The 25,000-nt window shown below is 39.7% G+C and overlaps 1 protein-coding gene and 1 long non-coding RNA gene across 3 annotated transcripts in view; one reads left to right on the forward strand and one right to left on the reverse strand.

Annotated features, from left to right (window-relative positions):
• The window catches only part of LOC138008098 (uncharacterized), a 30,042-nt gene extending 19,827 nt beyond the window's left edge, over positions 1-10,215 (reverse strand). The window contains exons 1-2 of the long non-coding RNA XR_011124165.1: positions 9,701-10,215; positions 9,075-9,139 (exon numbers count right to left, since the gene is read on the reverse strand). This is a non-coding gene — a long non-coding RNA (uncharacterized lncRNA). The remainder of the gene's footprint in view (positions 1-9,074; positions 9,140-9,700) is intronic.
• Positions 1-25,000, forward strand: part of LOC138008097 (F-box/WD repeat-containing protein 7-like) — a 37,089-nt gene that overhangs the window by 11,492 nt on the left and 597 nt on the right. Inside the window, exons 1-21 of one of the 2 annotated variants that reach the window (XM_068855300.1) lie at positions 2,830-3,183; positions 5,385-5,450; positions 7,698-7,829; positions 9,107-9,151; positions 10,230-10,324; positions 10,712-10,975; positions 11,189-11,258; positions 12,188-12,290; positions 13,471-13,553; positions 13,782-13,880; positions 16,115-16,187; positions 17,039-17,156; positions 17,328-17,390; positions 17,578-17,629; positions 17,706-17,777; positions 19,533-19,564; positions 20,039-20,120; positions 20,729-20,851; positions 23,092-23,282; positions 23,517-23,624; positions 24,344-25,000. The exon at positions 24,344-25,000 is cut by the window's right edge and continues 597 nt beyond it. In XM_068855300.1, coding sequence (XP_068711401.1) covers positions 3,082-3,183; positions 5,385-5,450; positions 7,698-7,829; positions 9,107-9,151; positions 10,230-10,324; positions 10,712-10,975; positions 11,189-11,258; positions 12,188-12,290; positions 13,471-13,553; positions 13,782-13,880; positions 16,115-16,187; positions 17,039-17,156; positions 17,328-17,390; positions 17,578-17,629; positions 17,706-17,777; positions 19,533-19,564; positions 20,039-20,120; positions 20,729-20,851; positions 23,092-23,282; positions 23,517-23,624; positions 24,344-24,467 — 2,097 coding nt within the window. In that variant the 5' untranslated portion in view covers positions 2,830-3,081 and the 3' untranslated portion in view covers positions 24,468-25,000. Of the gene's footprint in view, positions 1-2,829; positions 3,184-5,384; positions 5,451-7,697; positions 7,830-9,106; positions 9,152-10,229; positions 10,325-10,711; positions 10,976-11,188; positions 11,259-12,187; positions 12,291-13,470; positions 13,554-13,781; positions 13,881-16,114; positions 16,188-17,038; positions 17,157-17,327; positions 17,391-17,577; positions 17,630-17,705; positions 17,778-19,532; positions 19,565-20,038; positions 20,121-20,728; positions 20,852-23,091; positions 23,283-23,516; positions 23,625-24,343 lie in introns of those variants that run through there. The other variant, XM_068855299.1, reaches the window with a different exon arrangement.

Here is a 25,000-nt window from a genome sequence, read left to right on the forward strand (position 1 = left end):
CTGATTTCCTTTATATCAGTAGCAGCTGTTGGTTTTGAATGTTCCGTGCCACTTGAAGTACTGTCATGGCTTCGGTCAGTCAAGCTTATCACTTGTGGTAAGAAGACACCATGGTCGGCAGTCTGACGATTTTTTGTCGGCGTTTCCGCTGTCGTCGACCATTCCGCCGGAAAGGACACTGTTTTTCTCCTTGTTTTCGCACGGATATTTCTCAAATATTCATATTGTTTGCTTAGTTCCTTCTCTTCCACTTCAATTTCCTTCATCCAATTTGTAAGAATTCTCTCCGTTTCCACTTGTTCTCTTCGCTGTCTGGCCAAAATTTGTCTTGCCCATCTTTAATTAAGCGTAAAATAATCATTTTGATAGGTCTCATGCAAAGCTTTTCGAATTGATAACGGACTTGTATCAATTTCCATGCGACGGCGATCATTTTCGGTAGCCACGCAGCTCCTACAAGGTCTCACCTGATTGGAGACCACCCTTGAGGTTTAACAAAAGAACAAATCATTTTCGAGCAAACTGCATGGCAAAATAGCTGTGGTTTATTGTGTTCTTATACGCAGAAAATTGCGACCACCTCGAAGGAACAGACAGTGGCGAATCTGATCCGAATTCCAAGGTGTGTCCTTTCGAAAGAAGAATACAGCTGTTTCGAGAAAGGTTGTCCAAAAGAAGAGTCAGAGCGTTCGTGACAATGACGAAAGGTAGTATGGGACAGTATTCAATATGTTGTGAACGCCCAGAATCGAAGCCGGACAGTGAAGACCTACTATGGCGAGCTATATGGATGAAAGAGTTCTTAGGAGAAAGCGTTGATGAAGTGGAAGAACACGCAGACTTATGTTGAAGCTCTCTCCCGCTATCACACGTCCAAAAAACAAAAGCGTTCATTAGCAAAAACGATGGCTCTGCACGTGCGCTACGATTTTTGGGAACATTTCTTAAACTTTGTCTGCACGACATGACATAAAATAAGCAAGGGTAAAGTTTTTAGAATCTTGTTCTCTTTGTGAATCCTAAGCATTTGTTACTAATTCATGGTCTGGATCATTTGACTGAATTTTGAAACTCACCCATATCTCAATGTCAGTAACACGGCATGAGCATGTATTTTTAGGCGGCGTTGTCAATAGCACTGCCGTCATGTTTTCGTTGACTCAAACTGACAGTTTACCATAATCCCTTTCGGCATTGTCGCGTACGCTTTTATGCTTCTTTTGGACAACCTTTCTCGAAACAGCTGTATGCTAACTCTTATACTGATTGATGTAATCTTTTACAGACTTCATTAAATAGACTGAACGACACCTTGATACGTTGCTTAGCTGTGCATAAGGAAGTTTTGCTTTTCATTTAACACTGCAAATCTCATGAATGGCTTGAAGTGTTTGTTATTGAAAAAAAAACAGCACGCTTCTGAAAAATATATATTAGGCGCATTAATTAACATGTTACACGGCCTTTGTCAAAGGACAATAATAGATACTTTGGTATTGAATCGAAAACGAGGCCATTAATCTACCACTTGCCGCAGCGTTAAAATAGAGGGGATGAGGTTGGATAGAATATCGGCAACTTGCTCAGTATTGTTTAAATGGTCAGCCCTTTCACAGAATTGCAATAACAGGCACGAAAATAGAAAAAGAACTTTCAAGAATCATTTTTTACACCAACCAAACTCAGCGAGAGACTGGGACCCACGGTAATGTAACCACGAGATTTCACTAAGAGCCCGCGAAGAGTTTATTGATTTTCCCAAGCCAGCCCGGAAGACCTTTAATTAAAAGGATCTTTTATAAATGGTGTTTGCAGTGAAATTAGGCTAATCAGGTTCTTAAATGGATTCTTGTTGTTCTTATTTTTTTAGAAGAAAGCTTTTAGGAAGGTGTGGACGTGTGATCTATTGTTTATAGAATTAATTATCCAAATGAAGGCAATTTGTAACAGATATAAATGCTTTTTGCACTTGTAAGCTATACTCTATGATCTTGGATTTATTTTTACTTTACATTGTATCTGACTTGTGTAAGAACCGGCTGTACAATTTTGGCTTATAATTAGAAGAAGTGGTTACCTAAAGAGGGTTTCTGCCCTATAACTCATCCTAACAAGTTGAAAAAACCTTCAGGTTCTTTTATACGAGTTCTTTTTTCCCGTTTTTAAAGTGAAAAGACCTCCAAGAATTTTAGTTCTATTCCACGAAAGTCCAGAAAGGCAGAAACCTGTATGCAGCTGTATCCCGGCCAAAATTGACTGAATGCAGGAGTTGCCAGACTTGTCCTTGGATTGTAGCTAAAGCGTAGACGACGTGATGTTCTGTTCATCATAAATATGCCCGAATTCATGCTTTACGCGACCAACCGTAAGGGGCCTTGTACACTAAGACTAGCGCTTTGAAACGCTTCATTTTTCTATTGCAGCAAGTGCCCTTGCCCAAATATTTTTCTCTATTTCTTCCTTGGTCTCGGTTAAAATTCGTCATTGACGACTTATAAATGAGTTGAATGTTGAATGGTTCTTTGGAAAGACCAATCACAAGATTGTTAGAATTATTCAACCCTAAGCTTACAAAAATAATAAACCACTGCAAACATAAGAAATTGCATCAAATGCAAACAAAAACAAAACGCGCACAGGACTAAAAGAATATGATTTCAGCAAAAAAAAAAACTGTTTTGACAAGAGTTTGGATGGTATAAAATCTGATGATCCTTCAACCAGAAATAACCATATTGTACAAAAGAAAATTACCTACTCATGAGCTCAACAGCCTGATTTATGAGTTCAGCTGGCTTCCGCCGGAAATTAAAAGGAGTGTTGCATACATTAGCATGACCAATTTGCTCGAATGGCAACAAAAAATGCTGTTGCCAACGAAGGATTTGTGACAGCGTGGAAAATATCTTCTGCATTAAAGCGCTTCGTCATTGCGTTCCTGAAGCAGTTTGACTTAAATAACGAACGTATTCATAAATGAATGAGGTTTACGTGAAGACTGAAGTCCCAAGCCGCGTAAATGGGACTGAAGATGCAACTCGGACGCCAGTAGACAACACGAATTTCATTGCATAACTTATCATGTTGAATGGTTTTGCTAAACACAGACCGCTTAGCACAATTGAGTATGAACAACAGTTGGATTACATTTGTCAGTGGATGGAAAAATGGAACGATCAAGTGGTAAGACAAGTCAATTTTAATTTACGAAGATGTCACTACCTATGAATGCACGCTTTCATGAACTTTCTGACGGTGTAGCGGATTCGTGCATTTTAAATTGAATATCATACGAGTGTCTGTTTACAAAAAGCTACACTTGAATTGACTTCTCCGTTTGCCCATATTCTTTTCGGAGAGCCGTTTTTCTCTTTTTTTACGATGTTTCTGTTGTGTAAAATTCGGTTTTTTTCCCTGGTCTTAATTTAAAGTTCGACATTTTTGAATCAGCTGCGTTCTAAAATGAAGTCGCTTATTAATTAAACAGCTGCAGGCAACGAGATGATAAGACAGTCTATTCTCTCTAATGTTATTTTTGTCCCCACTGACGTTTTAATCGATAATATGATGACAAGTGAAAAATAGGTTTGCAGTAATATTAATCATTACGAAAAGTTTGAGTCGACTCTGTTTAATTGCCTTATTTCATTTTCCTCCACCCAACGTTTTGTAAACAAAACGGCGCAAATTTTATTGTCAATATTGTTCACTGAAACACTGAAAAATTGAGTGGGCTTCTGTGTGGCGACAAGAAACCTGTCTTCCAATTGGTGGAGTCTCAGGCTGGTCCAGACCAGGCCAGGCCAAGAAAGAATGAAATGAAGAACCTTGAGGTCATACAGACTGATCAGGCAATGTGCTTTTTATATTAAGCATCATATTGGCCCTTTCATTATTTGATGAGCAATAAAACTTGCAAGATAGAGATAAGCCAGTTGCTTGGCGACAGGGAAAAGGATAACTGAAAAATCAGAGTGCTGAGTTGGATTCAAACCCATGACTTCTGTAACACCAGAGGATCGATGCTTTATCCATTGAGCTCCAAGAACTCTACGGTTCTGTTCACTGGTCTGTGTACAACATGGGCTTAACAGTGTCATGGCTTCAAAATTGATGTTTTCAATAATGCAATAAATTGATGGTGAAATGAGTGAATGCAGGTGGGGTTTTCCTGAGAAGGCAAATTGCTAGTGTTATGGAGTTTGTGGGTATTAATCTTACCTGGGACTCTAATTTTTCCACTGTCCATGGTACTGCCTATCAACTAATTTATTACCTTCTTAAGGGTACAATACACCATTCGGCATCAACAAAAGTTATTGGTGAGATAATATTATAGTTTCTACAACTTTTTAGGGACTTTTCAGCACTATATTACCTGAGCTGCAAGGACTGTAAGTCTACTATGGCCCAAATAGCAGCCCTTAAAATATATAGGAATTTGAGGGGCACCCAGAACAAAAACTGATAGATGCCACAACACCTCAGAACTCTTTTCAAAACGAGTGTTGAGTCTTAAATGTCTCATCAAGTTGTTTTGAGATGGAGCTTATGGTTTACCATGTTATCCTTATCCACAAAGAATAGAAATCTAACCATTTGCAAATGATATCTTTACAAAGACAGCACTTCTCCTTATTTATTTAAAGACCCAAAGTCCGGCCTGAGTTTAATGAAACATTGCCTTGTTAAAAGTAAGACACTGGTTCCTGTTTTTTCACGAAAGTAAAAGAGGAATCTGTTTGGACAGGGTAATAATACCCTGGTGGGTGACCATCTGACATGTACAGTATTAATTTTGTTTTAACTCGCTGATTGTCTGCTCATACATGTACATGCATGTATGATGTATCGTGCAGAGCAGGGAGTCAGGGTGGCTTAGTGGTTATCTATCGGGCCTCCCACCACTGCGAGCCAGGGTTCAATTCTGGTCTCGGCCAGAATGTGGGCTGAGTTTCAGTCGATCTCATCCTGACTCGAGGGTTTTTCTCCGGGTACCGGTTTTCCTCCCTCATCAAAATCGACTCACAGCTAATTGACATCTAGCTTTGGTGTTGTGCTCCGACATCAAACATGGACTGTATAGCGGCAGCCTGAGGTGCCTTTGTATGCTTTCAGTCGTGAGCCGCGCCCTTCGCAATTCAGTCCTCAACTGCAAGTAAGGGTGATTAGCACTAGTAATATTTATTTATTTTATTTATTTGTCATAGTGTTCTGATTGCTGAGGTATATGGCTTTTTATTGTCTCAATTAGACAAATGCAAACGGTTCATCCCTTAGAGAAGCACTTTCCACTAGCTTTGCTACCAAAGCATTTTGTGGGTGACCCAGATGTTACAACTCAAATAATTTTACATTGTAACTTACTATTCTTTTGTTTTTAGAGACGTGATTTGATAGAGTTGCTTCTTCCAAGATGTAATCAGGAACAACTCACTTTTCTTTGGACTGTGAGTTTGAAGAATTTTTTCTATTCTGAAAAGAGAGGCCCTAAGTGTTCTTACCCCTTTATTTCCTAAACTGCCTTTATTGATGAGTAAAATCATCTGGCATAAGACAGAGTAATATATATTATTAAAAACTGAACTATGCACTGTAGATATCAGATTTCTAGCATTTTCATTGGCTCGTGGGACACAGGCTATCAGTTCATATACCTGCTGTACCTAATGTGGTTAAGGTACGCGTCAGCAATTAAAGCGAGCTGAAAACATTTTTGCAGCTCTGAGGAAAAAGGGCGAACAAAATCAGTTTTGGACTGGAATTGACCGAGGCAGAAATCGATGCTTTATAAGAATTGTTGATCCTGGAGTTTTTAATGAAACAATTATTCTACTCGGGCTAGCTGGATATAAAATTATTATAACCAATTCAGCACTATGCGTGCCCTTGTAGAATAATTGGTAAATATTAAGTCTCACTCTGCTGCCCCAGGAGTAAATGGGATTAAATAAAATTAAAAACCTAGTTAATATCTTTTTCCTGCTAGCATTGCAACTAATACTAAAATATGCAAAACAAAGCAATAGGCCATTTGCACTAAGAGGTCATGTGACATAGTTTTCATGAAAATGAAAGCTATATGATTTTGCCTTCGAAAAACGATTAGTGGGTCATATCTTAAACATAATAATAGTGATTTGGTTTTTCAAACCCGCACCATTTTCTTAAAATGAGTAAGTTCCTCGCTGGTCACGTGACCGAAATGTGATTTTTAAAAAATTAATATGAATTACTTCTTTCTGAACACAAGCTTTGCACTTAAACTTCAAGGAGGATGTTGAAAAAATTATGTGCTAACGTTTACAGCACATCTGAGCGTAACTATTACACGTTTAACAAGATATAAGCAAAAAGTAGTTTTGGCCGCCATATTGGAGGGCAAGAGTATGCCCTCCAACATGGCGGCCAATACAATCATACTGCTTTGTTGAAAAATCAAAGTGCCATAAAATATCTTCCTTAAATGCGTTTCCTCTCAAATTTCGGGTGTAAGCTAATTTTTATGTGCTCTGTCAATTTTTTGCATCAGCAAGATTCCAACTCATTGTTTAAAGGAAGCAATGGTCACGTGACCTCATAGTGCAAGTGGCCTATAGAGGAGACTGATTCTTAACTCTAATGCAGTCTAAAAGTTTTTCAAAGAAGGTCACATTTACATGTACTTTTAATATTCTCTTTTCTTATTCATTACCGTAATTGAATACTAATAATTAATAATTATTAAATTCTCAACCTCGGATAATGCATCGCGTGCTCTGATTGGTTCACTCAATCTCGGTTATCAGCTCATATACCTTGGTTTGACCTTATATGGTAAATGATTACGTTAAGCGTTGCTAAACTAAAAATCTTTTCGCCGGAATGCGAAATTACTCGTTGAATACATGTAAAGCCAAAAAGGAGAAAAAAAACTTTTTTTGTGGAAAGTTTGGATCAATTCCAACGTTTGGAAGTACACGAAAAGGCAAGAAATGTTTTTGTGATGAGCCTGCGTCTGTCTGACAACAAGGTATTACACAACATCGCATCAGTTCTCATCAAGTTTTTTTCAATTGCGCTCTGATTTGCTCGCTTTTTCCGCTCGTATTTCGTACTTCCAAATTTTTGGAGTTGAAGGAATTTCATAAAACAATTATTCCATTCACGCTTGTTGGATATGAGACTGGTTATAGCCAACTCGGCGCTACGCGCCTCGTTGGCTATTTACCATCTCATATCCAACGCACGCTTATGGAATAATTGTTAATTATTTTACTATGGACAGTTTCTTAAATCACATAATGGAAATTAATCTTTTAGTCTTGAAAATGGAATGCTAAGAGGCCCAGTTTGGACTGACTGACACTCACAAATGTCATTTGTCTATAAAGTTGAGGGTAGAGTTTGCTGGCTATCTTGCAATTTATTAAAAGCTGCTGCTCTGGTGAAAATCTTGTAAGGATCCTTCACCCTTTAACGCCTAAACTGGCCATACTTAGTATTTTACTCTGTCTAACGCCAGATGATTTTATTCGTCAATGGGGAAACCCCAAGAGTCATTGGGTTAATAACCCTTTTAGCCTAAACCGGCCAAAACTGCCCAGACTTAGTATTGTACTCTGTCTAATGCCAGACAATTTTACTCATCAATGGGTAACCCCCAGGAGTCAATGGGTTAAACTAATATGCTTAATATAATAATTATACTCATTTAGGTAGTTGAGCCAACATTACATAGAGACTTCATGTACAGTTCACTGAATGCTTTTCCAAGGAGCTCTTTCAGTCCAGTGTCTATACCACTTTGCAGTGAAGTTCACAAGAAACTTGGGAAGCCAAGATACCGTGTAAGTATACAATGTACATGTACTTCTGAAAAAATTGAGTCTGGACAAAAAGGTCCTTGATGCTTTTAAATGACTGTCCTACATCTATTCACTTATTTTGAAAATCTGGAAGCCTTTTAATATTTGACAAGGTGAGATAGGAACTACTGTTATTACAAGATGTACATTCTTACTACACTGGCCCAAGCTTGAATGTGAAAGTTTATTGAGGATTTGTCAGTCAGTCAGTCACAAAATGCAACGAAATACTGATTAAAGAGGGACCATACAAATAACATGAGAACGTTATTCTTATCAGAAGAAGTGCTATGGATAATGTAAGATACGAAAAAAAAAACACTACAAAAACTATGTGTACCCTTTAGATGTGGTGAAAAAATATGACATGGAAACTTATTCTTCATCTAATGCAGCAGCCCCAGAACCCGAGGAATTTAAGGGAACAACTAAAGGGCATAACACAACATAAACTGGTAGATCATTAAAAAACTGATTGAATTAAAAATTAAATAAATTTAAAGCAATGGAACAGGGAGATTGACCAACATAGAATGACTTAAGTCTCCCACCAAAACTTATAAAAAATACTCCTAACAACTCTCATGATACCCTTGGAGCGGCTCAGGACTTCTTTCTTTTAGAATATTAATTTCTGACTAATCACTTAACCATCAGAAATTATTTTTGTTAGTTCTTACCAACATTAAAATAAGGGTTTTGTCACAATGATGTTGAACTTCATAATAACCAGAAAACTGTGATCCTGTTAATGACCACCAACTATCGCCCTATATTGTTTGCTTTTTTTCTTGACGGTTTCAAATGGCAGGGATATCTTATGTTCACGATGAAACTTACAGCTCTATTCTTCGAATATAGATCATCAACCCTCTAGCCGTGTGAATGATAGTTGATGATAGAGGCATTTAAAGAAGCTCTAAAACTACCTGGCTCTAATATGCAATGTTTGACTGTGACAGTGAGTCAGACAGAAATTTATATACAGTTAAAATCAATGAAAAGACTGAAGATCTTAAGTATTAGGTTGTAAGATATTAAATTAGTCTTTAGAAAATCTTAATCTTACAGTAATTGCAATCTAGCTTCCAGGATTTTAAGGATATTGTAATGTTATTACAATCTCCATATAAATTATTCTGTGCCCTGATGACTGGGCTTTAGCTCTATTTTGAAACAAAAACTGAAGTTAACTAGAAATGAATGGTCTATTTGTAAAACCTTTACCTTATTTTATATTATGTTCTTCCTTGTGTAAGGCGTGGAAGCTTCACAGAGTACATAGTGCCATCCTGCATGATGAGGTAAAATATTAATGAAAAGACAAAACTCATGCCATTGGATAAAGATTATGAAAAAAATGATGATTCGATCTTTTTACCAGCCATGTAATTTTCTTTTTATCATTTAAAGCAGGCCAGGGTGTTTTGTTACTTAGAAACAATGATGTGAAAGTGGGCTGTATTAGCAATTGTCGTTATTTATAAATTATGATATTAGCTTAAAATAATTATTATTATTTATCGTGAGTCCAGGATGCTGAGTCTTGTATAGGATTTTTTTGAGAGGTAAAGTTTTCTTTTGAGAAGCACTCGTGTCCAATATGATATTAGCCACATAGAAGACACGTTTAGAGCTTCTGGGCTAACAGTACCTGTTGTTGTTTATTTTTTTAATTCTGTGTCAGTTCCTTTTTATTAATTTTTGGCCTGACATGCTTATAAGCTTAATTAGTTTTCTTCAGTCATTGCGTTGGACTTCAGTTAAATACTATGATCATGTTTGGAGGAGTATATTTTAGCATCTTTTGAAGTTACTTGTAATACAAAGTATAGGATTTTAAAACGTGGTACCTTTTTTGTAATATGCTTGGATTTCCTGAAAAATGCTACAACGCAAAGTTTTCTTTGAAGTGGACTAGGCTCCTTTGTTGTTCAAAAAAACACTTCATGTAAGTTGCACAATAGCATCTCGCTTTGGTTAGTTACCAATTAAAATTTTGTTGGAAAATTCCGGTCGGGGTCACCGTTGGGTAATATCGACCAACCGGACGAAATTACACTTACCATTAAAATGTTCCATTCTCAAACCTTGGTTCCCAGGTCTTACTTTTTTCCATTACTCGTTTTCCCTCGAAAGGTGGCATTTGAAAGCTCCAGAATCGTTAAAAGAGTATGAATTTTTCGAAATTCCGTTCCGATGCGGAAAATGGCTGTTCCATTTGACATTTAACCGAAATTTTCGAGATTTTTGGCTGAATGGTGAGCACCTGACGTGGCCGGCCTAGAGATCCCAGAATGTGAGCGCTTTAATAAGCAAAACATGCAAGCAGAAAGACATATTGGATTTCACCATGCTAACAGATCATATTTTCGCGAACAGGAGGAGGTAAAGGCGTGGACGTCTGAAGCTGTTTTGCCCGTGGTAAAATCGCCTTCTCGTGCGTCACCCACTGGACAGATCATCGTAAGAACACCGTAAGTTGTGGACACTGTTCGCAGATTTAAGCGTGAACTAAGGTTGGAAAACTCACTAGACAAAATGCTCTATTAAATTGTTATTTAGTATGTCCGATCAAAAAGAAAGAAAAAGCAAAAGAAATAGAACAGTCGGAGAATCAGATATACTGACGAATTGCAGATGTAATTTTTGGTTTAAGCTCTGAGTGTAAGATCTACGAAATTCATTCGCGCATTCTTTGTCTATGGGTGGGGAAAAAGACTTCTGAGTCTTGAGCTTGTAAGCTTAAGTACACGGCGTTCTTATCACAGCCCCGGAGTTTTTTCTTGTTTCATACTGGTATGGTCTGCAAGTCTGCAATAAAGGAACGAATCTTTTTTGCGTGCCTTTGCTATCTTAAACAGATCGCCTGACAGAGCAGACTCCAGAGGCTCCTGGAAATCAAAGGCCACTTATTTTGGGGTCAAGTTGCCGGGCATTTCACCTGTGACCGCTCAAAACAGAACTCTGTCAAGATTTCCCGCCAGCCGTTCAGCCCCTCCCGGTGGGCCGACCAAAACGTATTGCCAGCGTGCTGTGCGGCGCCACATGCAAAATGAATACAAAAAAGACTTGGTCAGGAACCTCTCGCCGAACGATGGCGGGAAAACAGACGACTTGAAAACGTGGTAAGTGCGCATGACGTCACAAAGAAACCGCAGCCTTGTTGAACTAACCTTCCTAACTTGTTTTGGTTATAGAACATGTCCGGTAAACACGTGACTGAATTGGCTCTATAGGATAAAGATTATGTAATTTACAGCTGTTTTCACTGAACAGCAGTTTCTGTAAACTGACTAATTATGTTCTGATGCTATTTTTTTCTTGTGTTTCGTATTCAGGCAAAGATTATACAAGTCAAGGTCGTGCCCCGATGTGTCCTACTCTAAAGCATGCGGCTATCGGAAGCATGTAAGTCTGATTTCTTTTGCGTCCTCCTTTGGCGACCGTTTCTGTCGTGAAAGGAACTTAAGTTGTAGATGCGCCTCCACTTTTAAAAAACAATTAGAAGTGCACCGTTAAGTCAAGCATTTTCCGCCTATTCCAGTAAATAAGGTAAGTTCAGTTTGGGGTTAGTGTTGTTTTTAGGTTAGGGTAAAGACAGCTGTTTATCGTGAGATTAAAGGCTAAGGCCGCCGCAAACTAGGCGATTTTTTTTTCGTAGAACTGCATAGGGGTTAAAATTTGTCGAGTCATCAGCTTGCCGCACACTAGCCGATTTTTTGTCGCAACTGACCGTGTAGATGCTTGGTGCCGACTCATCCAAAAGCAAGATTGCGCCATGTTGGAAAAAGCGCTTGCTTACGTGACTCTCATAACGCTTCCTAATTGGTCGTGGCGCGTGCGAGCCCCCACAAATTGTCTTGGTCCACCGCACACTAGCCGACATGGCCCGACAAGACATTTTGAGATCCAACCTCGTTCCCAGCCCTGGCTTTTCACCGCCGAGAGTAAGACGTCCGTCGCCCGACGAAAAATCGGCTAGTGTGCGGCAGCCTTTTAATAAACTTTGTGGCGTTTATTTAAGTTAGGAAGGGGAGCAAAGGAACTCATGTAACGCTTTTCGAGATGGCGTTCATCTCTTGACGTGCATCATTCTGGAAATACTTGAAGATTGAAAAAGAACCTGTCTGATCGCAGGTTAAGGAAAGAGTATGCGACCAACTTCGACTATCGTGTTCTCTTTTCATCTCGTCCCCTTAGTCGAGATACCGTGGAAGCAAAAGTGGTATCTTAAGTGGTGTGCGACTTCCAGTAGTCTACAGTCAGCCCTTGACTGCAATGCCCTATAATACATAGTACAGCGCATTAATTTCTTTTACATCTAACTCGCTTTTCAGATGCGCTCAAGAACTGAACAGAGTCATAACACTGCTTTGTGTCCAACTTCATTACCTGAGAATGTGCGGTGTCTTGTTCATTGGTTTGAGCAGCAGTGGAGTGGTGAGCGATTTGCACTTTGCTAAATAAATCGGATGTCGCATGTCCGTACACGTTACTCTGCTGAAGTTACTGTGCCTACGAATGGAAGCAAGCGTGCTAATGCAATCTGTGCGTTTCTGATAGGAATGACGATTAATTAGTTCGCATTACAACGACATGATTAGGTAATAAAATTTTTTCGAAGTCACACCTGCCTCTCTGTGGCATTTGCAAGAAATATGAATAAATAAATTTTAAAACTTGAAGATCTGCTGTACGACGCGGTTGTCAACGAGAACGCCACAAAACGACAATAATAGCGACCTTCAGACCAGAGTACAACAACGACAACGAGTACAAGTTCTCAGTTCTAAGCACGCGTCACGCGCACGCGTTCTGAGCACGCGTTCTTTAAAGGTAATGCGCGTGCCCGAGGCAGAAAACTTGTACTCGTAGTCGTTCTCGTACTTCGATCTGAAGGTTTTACAAGGGCGACGGCTACGGCTACGGCAACGACGACATCACAAAAATGTGGTTGAAAAAGGGAAAATGGTCGTGCTTCACGTGCGGCACGAATTTCGTGCACATTTCTTTGCCGTAGTGCACAAAACAACAACGTCAAAAAAAGCAAATTTTTGGTTTTTGAGGTTTTTTGTTCCGCAACAATGTTGCGTTGCAAGTTGAGATTGTTTGTTGCGTGTATTATCACCTTCTTGCGCACGTCAATGCGTGACATTTCCGAAAAGGCCTGGGTCCACAGCTATCCTATGATGACACACGTTTTCACATTCCATTCTTGTGGAAAATGTTTACGCTTTAGCGGAAAAACCTTAAATAACAATGACCACAACCAGGTTTTCTGAGCCCGCGAGACTGAGCACCCCCAGCAAACCATTGTTTTAACGAAAACCGCTGGTCAGCAACCTTGGTTTTGGTCATTGCTGTCTAAGGTCTTCCCCTTTAGCGGCATGCTTTGTTGATGCATGGCGTGTGAGTGGCATGAGCGAAAAAAATGCGCAGTAGCAATGGGCGCGAACGTCCTTAAGTTTTTCAAATTCCATCTTTGTCTTCATGTTTAAGTTTTCTTATGTTAGTACGGGTAAAAGCTGTTGTTGCTATTATTCTTTATTAACTCTGTTCATCCATGGAAAACAAATCCGACGATTTTAAATTGATTCTGCTTATTTCTGCTTTATTGCAGGGTGGCAGAAAAACGAATTTCTTCAACTATTCTTGCGAGAGCTAGAGCCAAGCGAACTGTACTTCCTCTCTGGACTTCTGGCTGTAAGTTGCCGACACTCATTCGCCCTACTCTAATAGGTCTAGAAACTGGTCAGTTTTGTGGTTGAGAATAATTAAAAGATTATTTGTCTGAAGTATATTCATTTAATTTTTGGAGTTTTATGTTTGTGGTGGCGATTGTTTTGTTTTCATTTATTTGTTTGGCACTTCCTTTGAAAATGATTTTGAAGTGAATTAAGAACCTACCTTAATGTATTCCTTGCTTTTCAGGTCAAACAGTATCGAGACTTTATTTCGCTTCTTCCTGAGTCATTAGCTCTCCATATTCTATCTTTTCTTGTTCCCAAGGAACTGCTTCTTGTTTGCCAGGTATGACCAACTGAATAATTGGCAAATACAAATACAAAGACAAATGAACAAATACTGGAGGACAGACAAACGAAGCCAATACGAGATCTAATAGTTTTGTTATCCAGCATGGCGGCAATTACGTAACGTGCAACCACCTGTAGAAAAGATTTTTTTTTTTAACTTTTAATTTGTTTCACAAACCGATGAAGACGTCGCGTGGTCATGGAAACGAACATTTTCGTAATCGTGACCATTTTGCAATAGTTCCATTCTGCTCGCGTTGTACTCGGATGTTGGCAAAATACACCAGAACATGGGTTGGTAGGAACGCTGCTTAATTCAAGATGTTTTTTACTCACGTGTCTCCACAAACTCGAATGTGATAATTTGAAGAAGGCGGGAGAGAATGCGCTGAAATGAATGTTGCAAGTTCAGCGCGCCTTTTTCTCTTACCGAATTCTTACCAAACAAATTTACGCCGTCGTTGTTGCTAAAGTGGGGAAGATTCAAAGAGGAAGGCTATAAACCAAAACGTCAAATGCCTGCATATTTAATGAGGAAAAACACGCGCTTCTTGGTGGGTGACAATATTTGTTCGCGTTTTCGTGAAACGGCAAAGGGCAGGCTGCTGCTCGTCTGAAAGAACAAGAAACTTGATATCGGATAAGGACAATAAACCGTAAGCCCCGTCTCACATTACTTGTGTGCGACGTTAAAGAACTCACACGCTGTCCGAGAAAAACCTGGGACGTAGTCCCCGGTGTGGTGGTCTCATGCGTTCTGTTCTGGTGGCACCTGTGAATTAGACGTACTTGATATAGATCGTTTTCACGTGACGTCATCATTTTTTAAAATCCAAAACTAAAGAGCCACGAAAGTTTTTATCCTCATCAGGCATAAGAGACGGTAAATTTGTATCCATTTGCAATTTTAAAGGTCAATAGCGTGCTTCGTTTGGAAACCAGAGCATTTTGAATTTCTGAGTTATAGCGGTGCGTGACACGAGGCGACGATCAAGTTTATTGAGAAATATATATTTATCTCATGGTTTTGAGCCTTTTTAGAATTTAAAGCATTAGGAAAAGTGCTTAAGTAAATAGCTGTCTGTTCAGTACAGATGATCACTCGCCTAGATAGCCAAAGTAAGTAACAGATGTTGACACTATTTTCCGGCCGCCATATTGGTGCACCATAGATGTGCACCAACATGGCGTTTTCATACTGGGCTCTGTAAATTTCTGCGAAACATTTCGACGAATATCTGAGGTTTGGGGAAACGCACAGGCCTAAAACTTGGAGAAGTGTCTTCTTCATTTATCTTCTACAACATCACGAATTCTTGACTTTTTCCACTGGATGGTTTTCGATTTATTTTTTTATTGAGTGACAGTGAAAACGATCTATTCAGTTAAGATTGTAAAGTTCCCGGCTGCCATTTGCGCCATAAAGCAGTATGGAAAAGTCCTCTAGAAAAGTGTCATTCATTCCTTCATTCGTTTGTTCGTTCGGCGTTCGTTCCCTCCTTCCCTCCCTCTCTCCTTCCTTCCTTTCTTCCTTCCTTCCTTCCATCTTTCCCTCCCTCCTTCCTTCCATCCTTCCTTCCTTCCCTCCCTCCCTCCTTCCATCCATTCTTCCTTCCCTCCCTCCCTCCTTCCTTCCTTCAACTATAGCTAACAGAGAGAAGGCGAGCCACAAAATAACAAAGTATTTTAGCAAAACGCAAATTTCCGCCTGGCGTTTGCCGTTTGCCGTAAACGCGATGCTAAATATCTCTACCGTTTTCTGAATTAAAAGGGTTGAGATAGTCGCGGAGGGATTCCAGTGACGTGGATTTGTGTTTTAAGATAATATGGTCGTTGGTCGGCGAGTAGCTTTGCACGCTCTGTCGCTCGGGTTTTTTTTTTCCATTCTCTGCCGTCTTCTCAGCCCCTATGGAAAATAAGGAAATTTGGCCCATGGCACTTAAAGCGGTTTTCCATCGACTGTCGAAAGTAACCTCGAGATAACTCTGGTCTCTCACTATTTCGCTTGGTGATTGGCTTGAAAACGCGCTCATATTCTCAACCAATCAGGACTCAATAGAACTTCTCATCTTTACCCGCGCTACGCGTCGGCTGCGTATATCTTTTTTGCGTCTTGATTGGTTCATTTCATTGTCTCCTGTTGTTGTGATAGAACAAAGTATAACTTTCTTGGTTTTGGTTTTATCGCGTTTAATAAAAAACTGCTTTAATATCCGCGTTTTGTTTTAGGTGAGTAAAACATGGCGGCGTCTCGCGTCCAGGGATGAGCTTTGGCAGTCAAAGTGTCAAGAAACATATGTGGGTAAGTGAATCACGGCGGAAAAAAAGTTTGGCATACTTTTTTTAGTTTTGCTCGTAAATGATCTACCTGGATTTGTAAAATTGATCTCGAGGTCGCTGTCTACAGTTTACAGTCAACAATTTACGGTACCGAGTAAAAAATCGTGTACGTACTACTTTTAAAGGGACAGCAACAAACTCAACATTTATGTATTAGTATTCATACTATAAAGACGCATTTAAACGCACTCTCAAGGGCTAAAATGCAAAGGGGGAAAAATTTGTCAGGACACCTGAAACAGACACAGATTAAGAAAACTGCCATATCCTTCTTCTTTTGTGTACAATGCGCTTGCGTTTATTCTTGCTTAACAATTTCCTTTCATTTGCATAGAGCTGAGGTAGCCAGCACAGAGCCAAACAAGGGAGAAAATCACGAAAAATCAATCTCATTATCTGTGTTGCTTAGTTCACTTATGGGTCTCTCGAGTAAATATCCTTTCGTCACATTGTTTGCATTGCTAGTGCAAAAAGGCTAGGCAACGGTCGCGCGCCAGGCGCAAGGGCTTACACAACCAGAGGGGCTTATCCCGGTTTCAAGTAGCGTGAAGCACCAGACGGAATTCCTTCCCCCACCACTTGGACGGTATGAAGTCCAAGGGTTACCCCCATCAGAATGCCGCCATTTCCCATTTATACACCTGGATAAAGAAAGACAATGTGGTGCAAGTTTCTTGTATGAAAAAAAACACCACCATTAATGAGCTAAGCCTCGAAGCAGTGACCCTAAAGTCGTGCGTTATGCGCGCTGACCATGCACCACAATGCCTTCACTTGACGTCGCGAGCGTGAGCAAGTCTTTTTTTTTTTAAGGTGTTCCACTTTTCGTACCAGCAGTGTGGAAGGAAATATTCAGAGAAAATCTGAACTTGAAGCGTAATTGGGCAAATGGCCGATGCAGAGTAACGGATATGGTCGGCCACAAAAACAAGTAAGTACAAAATATTCAGTCGCAGCGAAATGACGTGTTGAGAAACTTTCTTTATGAAGTTAATCGTTGAGGAAGACTGAAAAACTCTCTGGAGAAATTATGCGGCGAGAGGAACAGAATAAGATTTCATTTTTTCCCCTTTTCTTTCTTTTTTTTTTTACATTTCTGTAGCGTTCTTTCTGTTTGTGGTTACAAGAACAACATTGCTACAGGAAGCTTGGACCGGACTGTAAAGTAAGCAAACAAGCCAGTCTCTTTTCAGTAGCTATCATTGGTTGTCTTTATAATCTTCGTCATGAGCCGAATAAATGGCTCATTTGCTTTTTTCCTGCTTTCTTTTTCTTTTTGTTTTTTTCGCGTGTTAGTCTAGAGCATGAGCTTAAAGTGCCTCCCTTTTTTGATCAGTTCCGTTTCATTTCAGAGTTTGGGATGCGAATTCTGGGACATTACTCCAGACTTTCACAGGACACTCGGTAGGAATATTTACGCGCTAGTTGTGAATTATATGAGCGGTACACTCGTCCTCACTCACGATTGTAATTTTTTCAGCGCGGAATTTGGGGTGTTCGCTTTCTGTCAAGGTCAATTGTAATAAGTGGATCGTACGACAAAACTATAAGAGTGAGTATTTTTGATTGTTTGAGGCAATTTTGTCAAGAAGCCCTGTCGCTTTCCAGACGCGGTGATTGGAGAACTAATAATACATGATACAACAGAAACAATGCACCTACGTAGCCCTGATAACAAAAGAAGCTAAAGATCATAGGGACCATTGAAAATTAAATAGCAGTCTGGAATAGCTTCAGGATTACTCAAGGCATTTTGTCAGATGACTGTGGCTTTCTTCTCGTACTGGAAATACATTGTGCAATGACAGGTTCAGAGATACATCTGTACGTTTTAAGTGATAGAGAATTAATTATGTTTAATATATTTTAACTGCGGTGATGTAACATAATAGGAATAGGAACATATGGAATACATCGTGTTTCCGGAGATTCGCATTAAAATTGTCAAAACCTGCTAAATTGCTATTTTAAACATATCTTTATTATCCGACCTCGTTGCGTCGAATGCCAGAAATACCGTTTTAAATCATCACTCCACGTGTTCTTAGGGTCAATCGAACGCACCCTAAGGCCCGTTTCAAAAGTCGAACTTTACATGTGTCCAATCTAATGCAAATGAGAAAAATCTATTGTTTTCGCTAATTTGCATTAGATTCGGCACATGTCAAGTTCGACGTTTGAAACGGGCCTAAGTGAAAGTGATCATCGCATTTAATGTCAAAACTTGAACCATTGCAAAGAAGCCTGGGAAAATCCAGTACTATCTGAACTATCAAGCCAACTGGCCATGGGAGCTGGTCACTTCAGCAAGTCCGTATCCTATCACGTCATAAGTGAAGCTCGCATTATACCCCGTAATAGATGATCCGAAACTACATAACCTTGAAATGAAACCGATGTTAGTGAAACGGAAACGCAGACTAGTAGTAGTGAAAGCTCGCCTTGTTACTGAAGATATCATGAAGTTTTCGCAATGACAACGGCAACGTGAACTACAACATCACTTCAAAATATAACCTCGCGCTATCGTAAGTATTTCGCAATTATTCCATCTTGTTCACCTTGAACAACAGGGGCGAACTATCATATAACTGAATTTATAGGAACGGTTCTAAAGTGAAGATAAAAAGTAAACGGTTTCCTGTTGTATGCTCATCACGTTATAGTCAAAACCAGAAATTTGAGGTTGACTAGCAATAGAGTTATTTTCATAGAGTTATGACATTAGAGTTAGAGTTAAGTTTCCGAAATCCTGAATTCAAGATTTTGGAAGGCCTAAATCTTGAATTCAGAAATACAGAAAGTATCCTAAACATGCATAAAAGCTAACCTTATGCCTAAGGTTAGCTTTTATGCATGTTGGCTGAGGACTTTGGAAACTTAATAACTCTAACTCTACGACATAACTCTATGAAAATAACTAAAAGAATAGCTGTCCCCCTGAAATTTTAATGATTTACGTTGTTTTGTGGACTACGGCAAACAAATGCAATGAAATGCGTGCTGCACTTGCAGCACGATTATTTTTCTTTCCTTAGCCAATGATATTCTTGCTTTGTGGCGTTGTCGGTATCCTTTACTTAAACACGATACAGCGGAATCCATGGAAGGGGGGTGGGGTGGGTTTTGTTGTAGCACCAGAGACTTTTGTCCCCTAAATTATAGTTTTGATCGAAGTATCTTTCATGAGTCTTTTGTTTGTGTTACTGAGGTTAGTTTTCTAGAGATAATTCACTGAATTGTAATTCAATTAACAGTGGCATTCAACAACTAAAAACTTACTCTAAACTTTGTTTTCTTGATAAAGCTCTGGAGTCTGCGGACAAAAACCTGTGTAAGGTAAGTTATTTTGTCAGGACAGTCACATTTTTATGGCCTGTGAATACTGTACATTTGTTTTTTGCAGGTAAAAGTATTCTGAGTGTGTGGGGATTTAGTGGAATTCGAGTTAATGTAAATAACAAAAGATGATAGACTTTATGACAAATTTCTTAAGGTTTATCTTTTATGTAGAATCGGAAGTGTCGCGAAAGCGCATTCCCAATCACCATATTGTTAAATTTACCTTTTTTCTGTCGTTTCTCGCACATTTAGAGTGAGTTTCAATCGAGTGTCGTAAAACCAAAACCAAAGTAATCACTTTGGCCAATCAAACAGGACGGGGACAATCCAGTAAACCAATCAAAACTCGAAGTAATTACACGTAGCCGACACACACTTCTGATTGGTTGAAAAAGTGGCGTGAGAACTTTGTACCAATCACTGCGTGAAGTAATGCAAAACCAAAGCAATTTGCTAACATTTTTCTTGCAGAATACTTATGGGACACGAAGGTCCCGTATGGGCGATTGAGCGTAAAGGAGATATTCTTATCAGTGGATCCAGCGACAAAACGGTCAGTGCTTGGTAACTAAAAAACGACCTGATGTTCAAGTGCGGAGTGCTCACAAATAATCTTCCAGTTACTTGGCAACCGGCAAAGCGCTCTATGCCTGCCTGGAGCTCTTATGTCATTTCCAGTTTTTCATTTGTCCGTTGCTAAGCAATTAGTATCATCTTTCTCAAGGGGTTCTCGCTGTAACATTACACAGTAATTTTTTTTCTTTATAGAAGTGAGTTCTTTCAACGACTTTATCTCCAGTAATATATCATCATCTTTCGGCTGCCGAGAAAGCGACTACAGTTTCTCGCAAGTGCGCCATTGCGCAATGTGCAAGACTGTTACGTAGGGCTCTTCTAGAGTTTTCTGTTAAGTTTAGTATGAAGTTATAGAGAAATTGAACAAATGTTACTTATTTTTATTTCAAAATACACCCAAGCAATGAATATAATCCACTGTGCCGTGGTAAGGAAATTTTTGTATTGAGTGTTTTTTTCCCGATTGTGTGGTCCTCCCATCCTTCTTTTTTTTTAATGTTACGTGCAGGCAGTTACACGAGGTAAATACTTGAAAAGGATTAAATGTGAGAGTACTTTTGACTTTTTATAACTCTCATAATGCAGGCTAAACTATGGAACATTCGCCAATGCAAACTCCTCTTCTCGCTGGTGGGCCACAATGGCTGTGTGTTCTGCGTTGATTTGGATGACACTTGCAAAAGAGCGTTCACTGGATCTGGAGATAGGGTGAGAATAAGAATAATCCATGTAGAATGTTTATCTTTGGACTATGTCGTTAATACTGTCTTCACTGGTTGTGTTGTGATTGGCCAGAATTCTAACATGCGTCACTGGGGAGCTTAAAAGTAGCTGTAAAATTTTGATTTCTGGTCATCCGTTGTGATTCATGAGCTGACGCTAGCAGCTTCGGTATTGCTTGTGTGGCTCACGAGTGCTCACTCAGCTGAAAATCGTTTGGAGCCTCCTTGACTGTGTTAAAATTATGGGAGGGACTACGCACTGTCATGGGATCATTTCTGGCACGCGAAATGCCATTTCGCACTTACTGTTGCCGTCCTTGACTCAAGAACAGGGACCGTAAGGAAGGACGACGACGACGGCTACGAGAACGCCACGTAACAATGGGTTTAATTAGCAAAAACAATGCTTCTGCACGCCCTGCACGTGCATTTTACATTTGATACATTCCATTGTCGTTCTCGTCTTGACAACGACGTGAAATGATCAAAGTTGAGGTCATGTGGAGGAAGAGAGCACCTGACGATGAATTTTCAATTTTCTCAATATCCTCACTGTTCTCGCCAATTTTAATCTTGGAATGTGGACTCACATTTTCTAAGCCAAGCGACTTGGAGTAATCGCAAAATTATTACTGTAACGGGAAATAATATTTTTAGACAACTTTTGGCTCCCTTATGAAACGATTGTAACTTCGGCAACAGCATTGCCACAAAACAGTAATATTATTGGCTTTAGAGCGGTTTTCGAAGGAGTGTCGTAAAACCAAAACCAAAGTAATTACTTTGGCCAATCAAAAAGGACGGAGACCATCCAGTAAACCAATCAAAACTCGAAGTAATTACACGTAGCCGTCACAAAGCGCGGGAAAATGTGCACGCGCGAGCCACGATTGGTTTTGGTTTCACTTCTGATTGGTTGAAAAAGTGGCGCGAGAACTTTGAACCAATCACTGAATGAAGTAATCATAAACCAAAGTAATTAACTAATTACTTTCGACACTCAATTGAAAACCGCGCTACAAGTAAAAATAAATTAAATCATGCCGTACGTGCGGCACGTTTTTTAGCACATTTTTTCTTGGGCGTGATCTGCAAAAGAAAAAACGTGAATTAACTAAATTTTGACCGGACAACGACACGAGCATACACCAGTGAATCTTTCATTCTTTATCTTTACCGAAAGTATTGGTACGGACCAGACTATAGGTTAAGTAATGGACATGGTGTAATTCCGAAATACTTAAGATAGCGTCAAGTTCTATTTTGAATTGAGGTATTTATCCGGGTACATCGTTTCCTCCCCCCCCCCCCCCCCTTTCCTCAAACCAATCTACGATATGAGATTTCCGCCCAATGTCCCCCAGCTAGCGTCCCATTGCTAAATACATTTGACACTTATAATAAATAACGTTCATTATTAAACTTCATTAGTAAATACGGAATGTTTGAAATTCAAGGTTACTTTTGGATGTTATTAGAAACGAAAATCAGTTTCGCCCAACTAAATCACGTTAACCATTGGAGGGCGACAGCATAGTTTAATCAATGCACCCAAAGTGTAGTGCAGACGTTTTGGGAAACATTAAGTGTTTTTTTTTTAATCTAAAAATTACTCAGCTAAAATTCACATATCCCATGGACGGACCAACTCACACCTTTGTTTCCCCTTGTTGTTTATTTCATCCTCTCTTTCAGATCCCTTAACTTAGCTTCCTAACCACTTGACTTATCGCTACCTCGAGTCCACTCTTCCACCACCTTCCGTTGCTGCCAACGCTCCCTACTTGTGTCAATATTTTGGTTGCTCCGTCGTCTAATTTCCTCAGTTAGACGATGTTTGAGCTTTATGGGGTCGGGTTATCGTGACCGAATCAACACTTATTGGAGAAGGGGGGTGGGAAAAGTACGGCCTTTTCAACTACATCTCCAAACGATAAGACATTCTAGTCTTCTCGGATATAGATGATAATGATAAACGGAAGACCTCGCCACTCTTCCTCAGTGAGGCGTTCAAGTAACCACACACACAAGTGGGAAAGAGTTTAAAATGAGTATTGGGTGAAACTACTGGCGGAAATACTGGCGACCTTCTAATCGGTCAATTTCAAAGTTTCAGGGAAATAAAAGTACTTTGCTCTTTTTAAATGTCAAATTCTTGGAGATTTACCTGTAGGGTATTTCTTGTTCTCTCGGAGCATAAGTTAAATTGCATTTTGTGTCTTTCAGACTGTGAGAGTGTGGGATGTATCATCAGGGATGTGTCTGTCATCCTTCAATGTCGGACAGTCGACCGATTCCACAGTAACCACAGTGAGCTTTGATCAGGGTCATCTGGCAGTGGGATCGGGGACGATAGTGTCGCTGTGGAATCTGGAAACCGGTGACTGTGTTCATGAGTTTAGTGGGCACAAGAACAGGTACAGCTGTCTTAATGGACCTTATTGGCATTGAGCCTGCAGGCACATTTTCTTTTGTTTCAAACTACATGCAAAAGAGGCTTAAGGGTCTATTCAATACAAAATGCCCCTTAGCCTCGTGTATGTGGAAAAACCGCTGATAACTCTGATAAGGGCTATTACTGCGCTTGAATTTGAAGAAATTCTGAAATAGAAGATTTCCCTTATACCACTTTCAATTTTTTTTCGTTTTAGGGTGGAGTCTGTTAAACTAAAGTTTCTGATGGTGAACGGCAAAAAAGAAGCAGGCTTAATAGTGAGTTCAGGCAAAGATGGGCTGATAAAATACTGGGACATAGAACAGTGAGTAGTTTTCTTGATCTGTTAATCGCTTACAAGAGAGGCTATCTGCCTGGCTAATTGACTGTTTGTCTTACTGACTGAACGACCTGATCGATATCGATCTAGTGATTGATTGATTTATTGATTCATAATAATAACTTTGATAATTACCCAGGAAGATCCACTTACCCGAAAGTGGTTTTCAGGGAGGTCCTGTATCCGCCGATGGAATTGGAATTTAGAGATGTTGGTTTTTGAGCAGAGGGGAAAACCGTCGAACATGGAGAAAAAAATCTCAGGGCAGAGAAAAGAAGCAGCAACAAACTTGACCCACATATGGCCACGAGTCCGGAATCGAACCAGGGCCACATTGTTGGGAGGCGATTCCTAAAACCACCACGCCATCCCTGTTCCCTATTGGTTGATTGATTCATTGACTGATTGATTGATCGTTTGATTGGTTGATTGGCTGGCTAACTGGCTGACTGGCTGATTGACGGAGTGGTCTATTGATTTATTCATAAACTGATTGATGGAATGATTGGTCGTTTGATTGTCTGATTGATTGATTGATTGATTGATTGATTGATTGATTGATCGATTGATCGATTGATCGATCGATTGATTGACTGACTGAATGACTGACTGACCGATCGACCTATTGATCAATACTTTTTGATTGATTTATTGATTATCTTCCACTGTGTCAGCCTGACGGCTGTTTGATTTCTCTTTCACAGGGCAACATGTATTCAGACCTTACGAGGGCACCGAGATAACGTCAATAGCATTCACGTAGATTCAACAAGAATCATCAGCGTGTCCTTTGATCACAGAGTCCGAGTGTGGGATTTTAACAGTTGATCCTGTTACATGCATGCACTCGCTACACTGAATTATTTCACGGGACTAATGATGAAACGAGAGGCGTCGCTATATGTTTGCGGAGCTCTGTCTCTTATCACTAACGTGTTGCTTTATCCATCGTGAAGATATCAAGACTGAGAATACCTCGGAGAATTTAGTTGCGTCTGGCTCACTGATAGATTTGTGACATTTAAATACTATTTTTTACTATTATGTATTTATTATAGCCATATATATTGCTACTACTATTAGTATTACCAGGAGCCCATCTGGAGCGTGCAACTTCCATACAGCGTCTGTGAAACGGCGTTTTCACAAGTAGGTTTATTTTTAGACTAGCCCTTCCCGCGAATTATGTCAAAAAACAAAGGCAGTTCCGGTTCGGTGACCCTATGACGTCAGCTTAATTCCTTGTAATTGGTCATCGGGCTCCTGTGGGAGTTTTATTCGCGGGAAATTCAATCTAAAAATAAATCGGTCTGTGAAAACGCAGTTACACGAACACAGTAGAGTTGTAGGCTCCGGGTCAT

The sequence above is a fragment of the Montipora foliosa genome, chromosome 6 (genome assembly GCF_036669935.1).
Source record: "Montipora foliosa isolate CH-2021 chromosome 6, ASM3666993v2, whole genome shotgun sequence".
NCBI lineage: Eukaryota > Metazoa > Cnidaria > Anthozoa > Scleractinia > Acroporidae > Montipora > Montipora foliosa.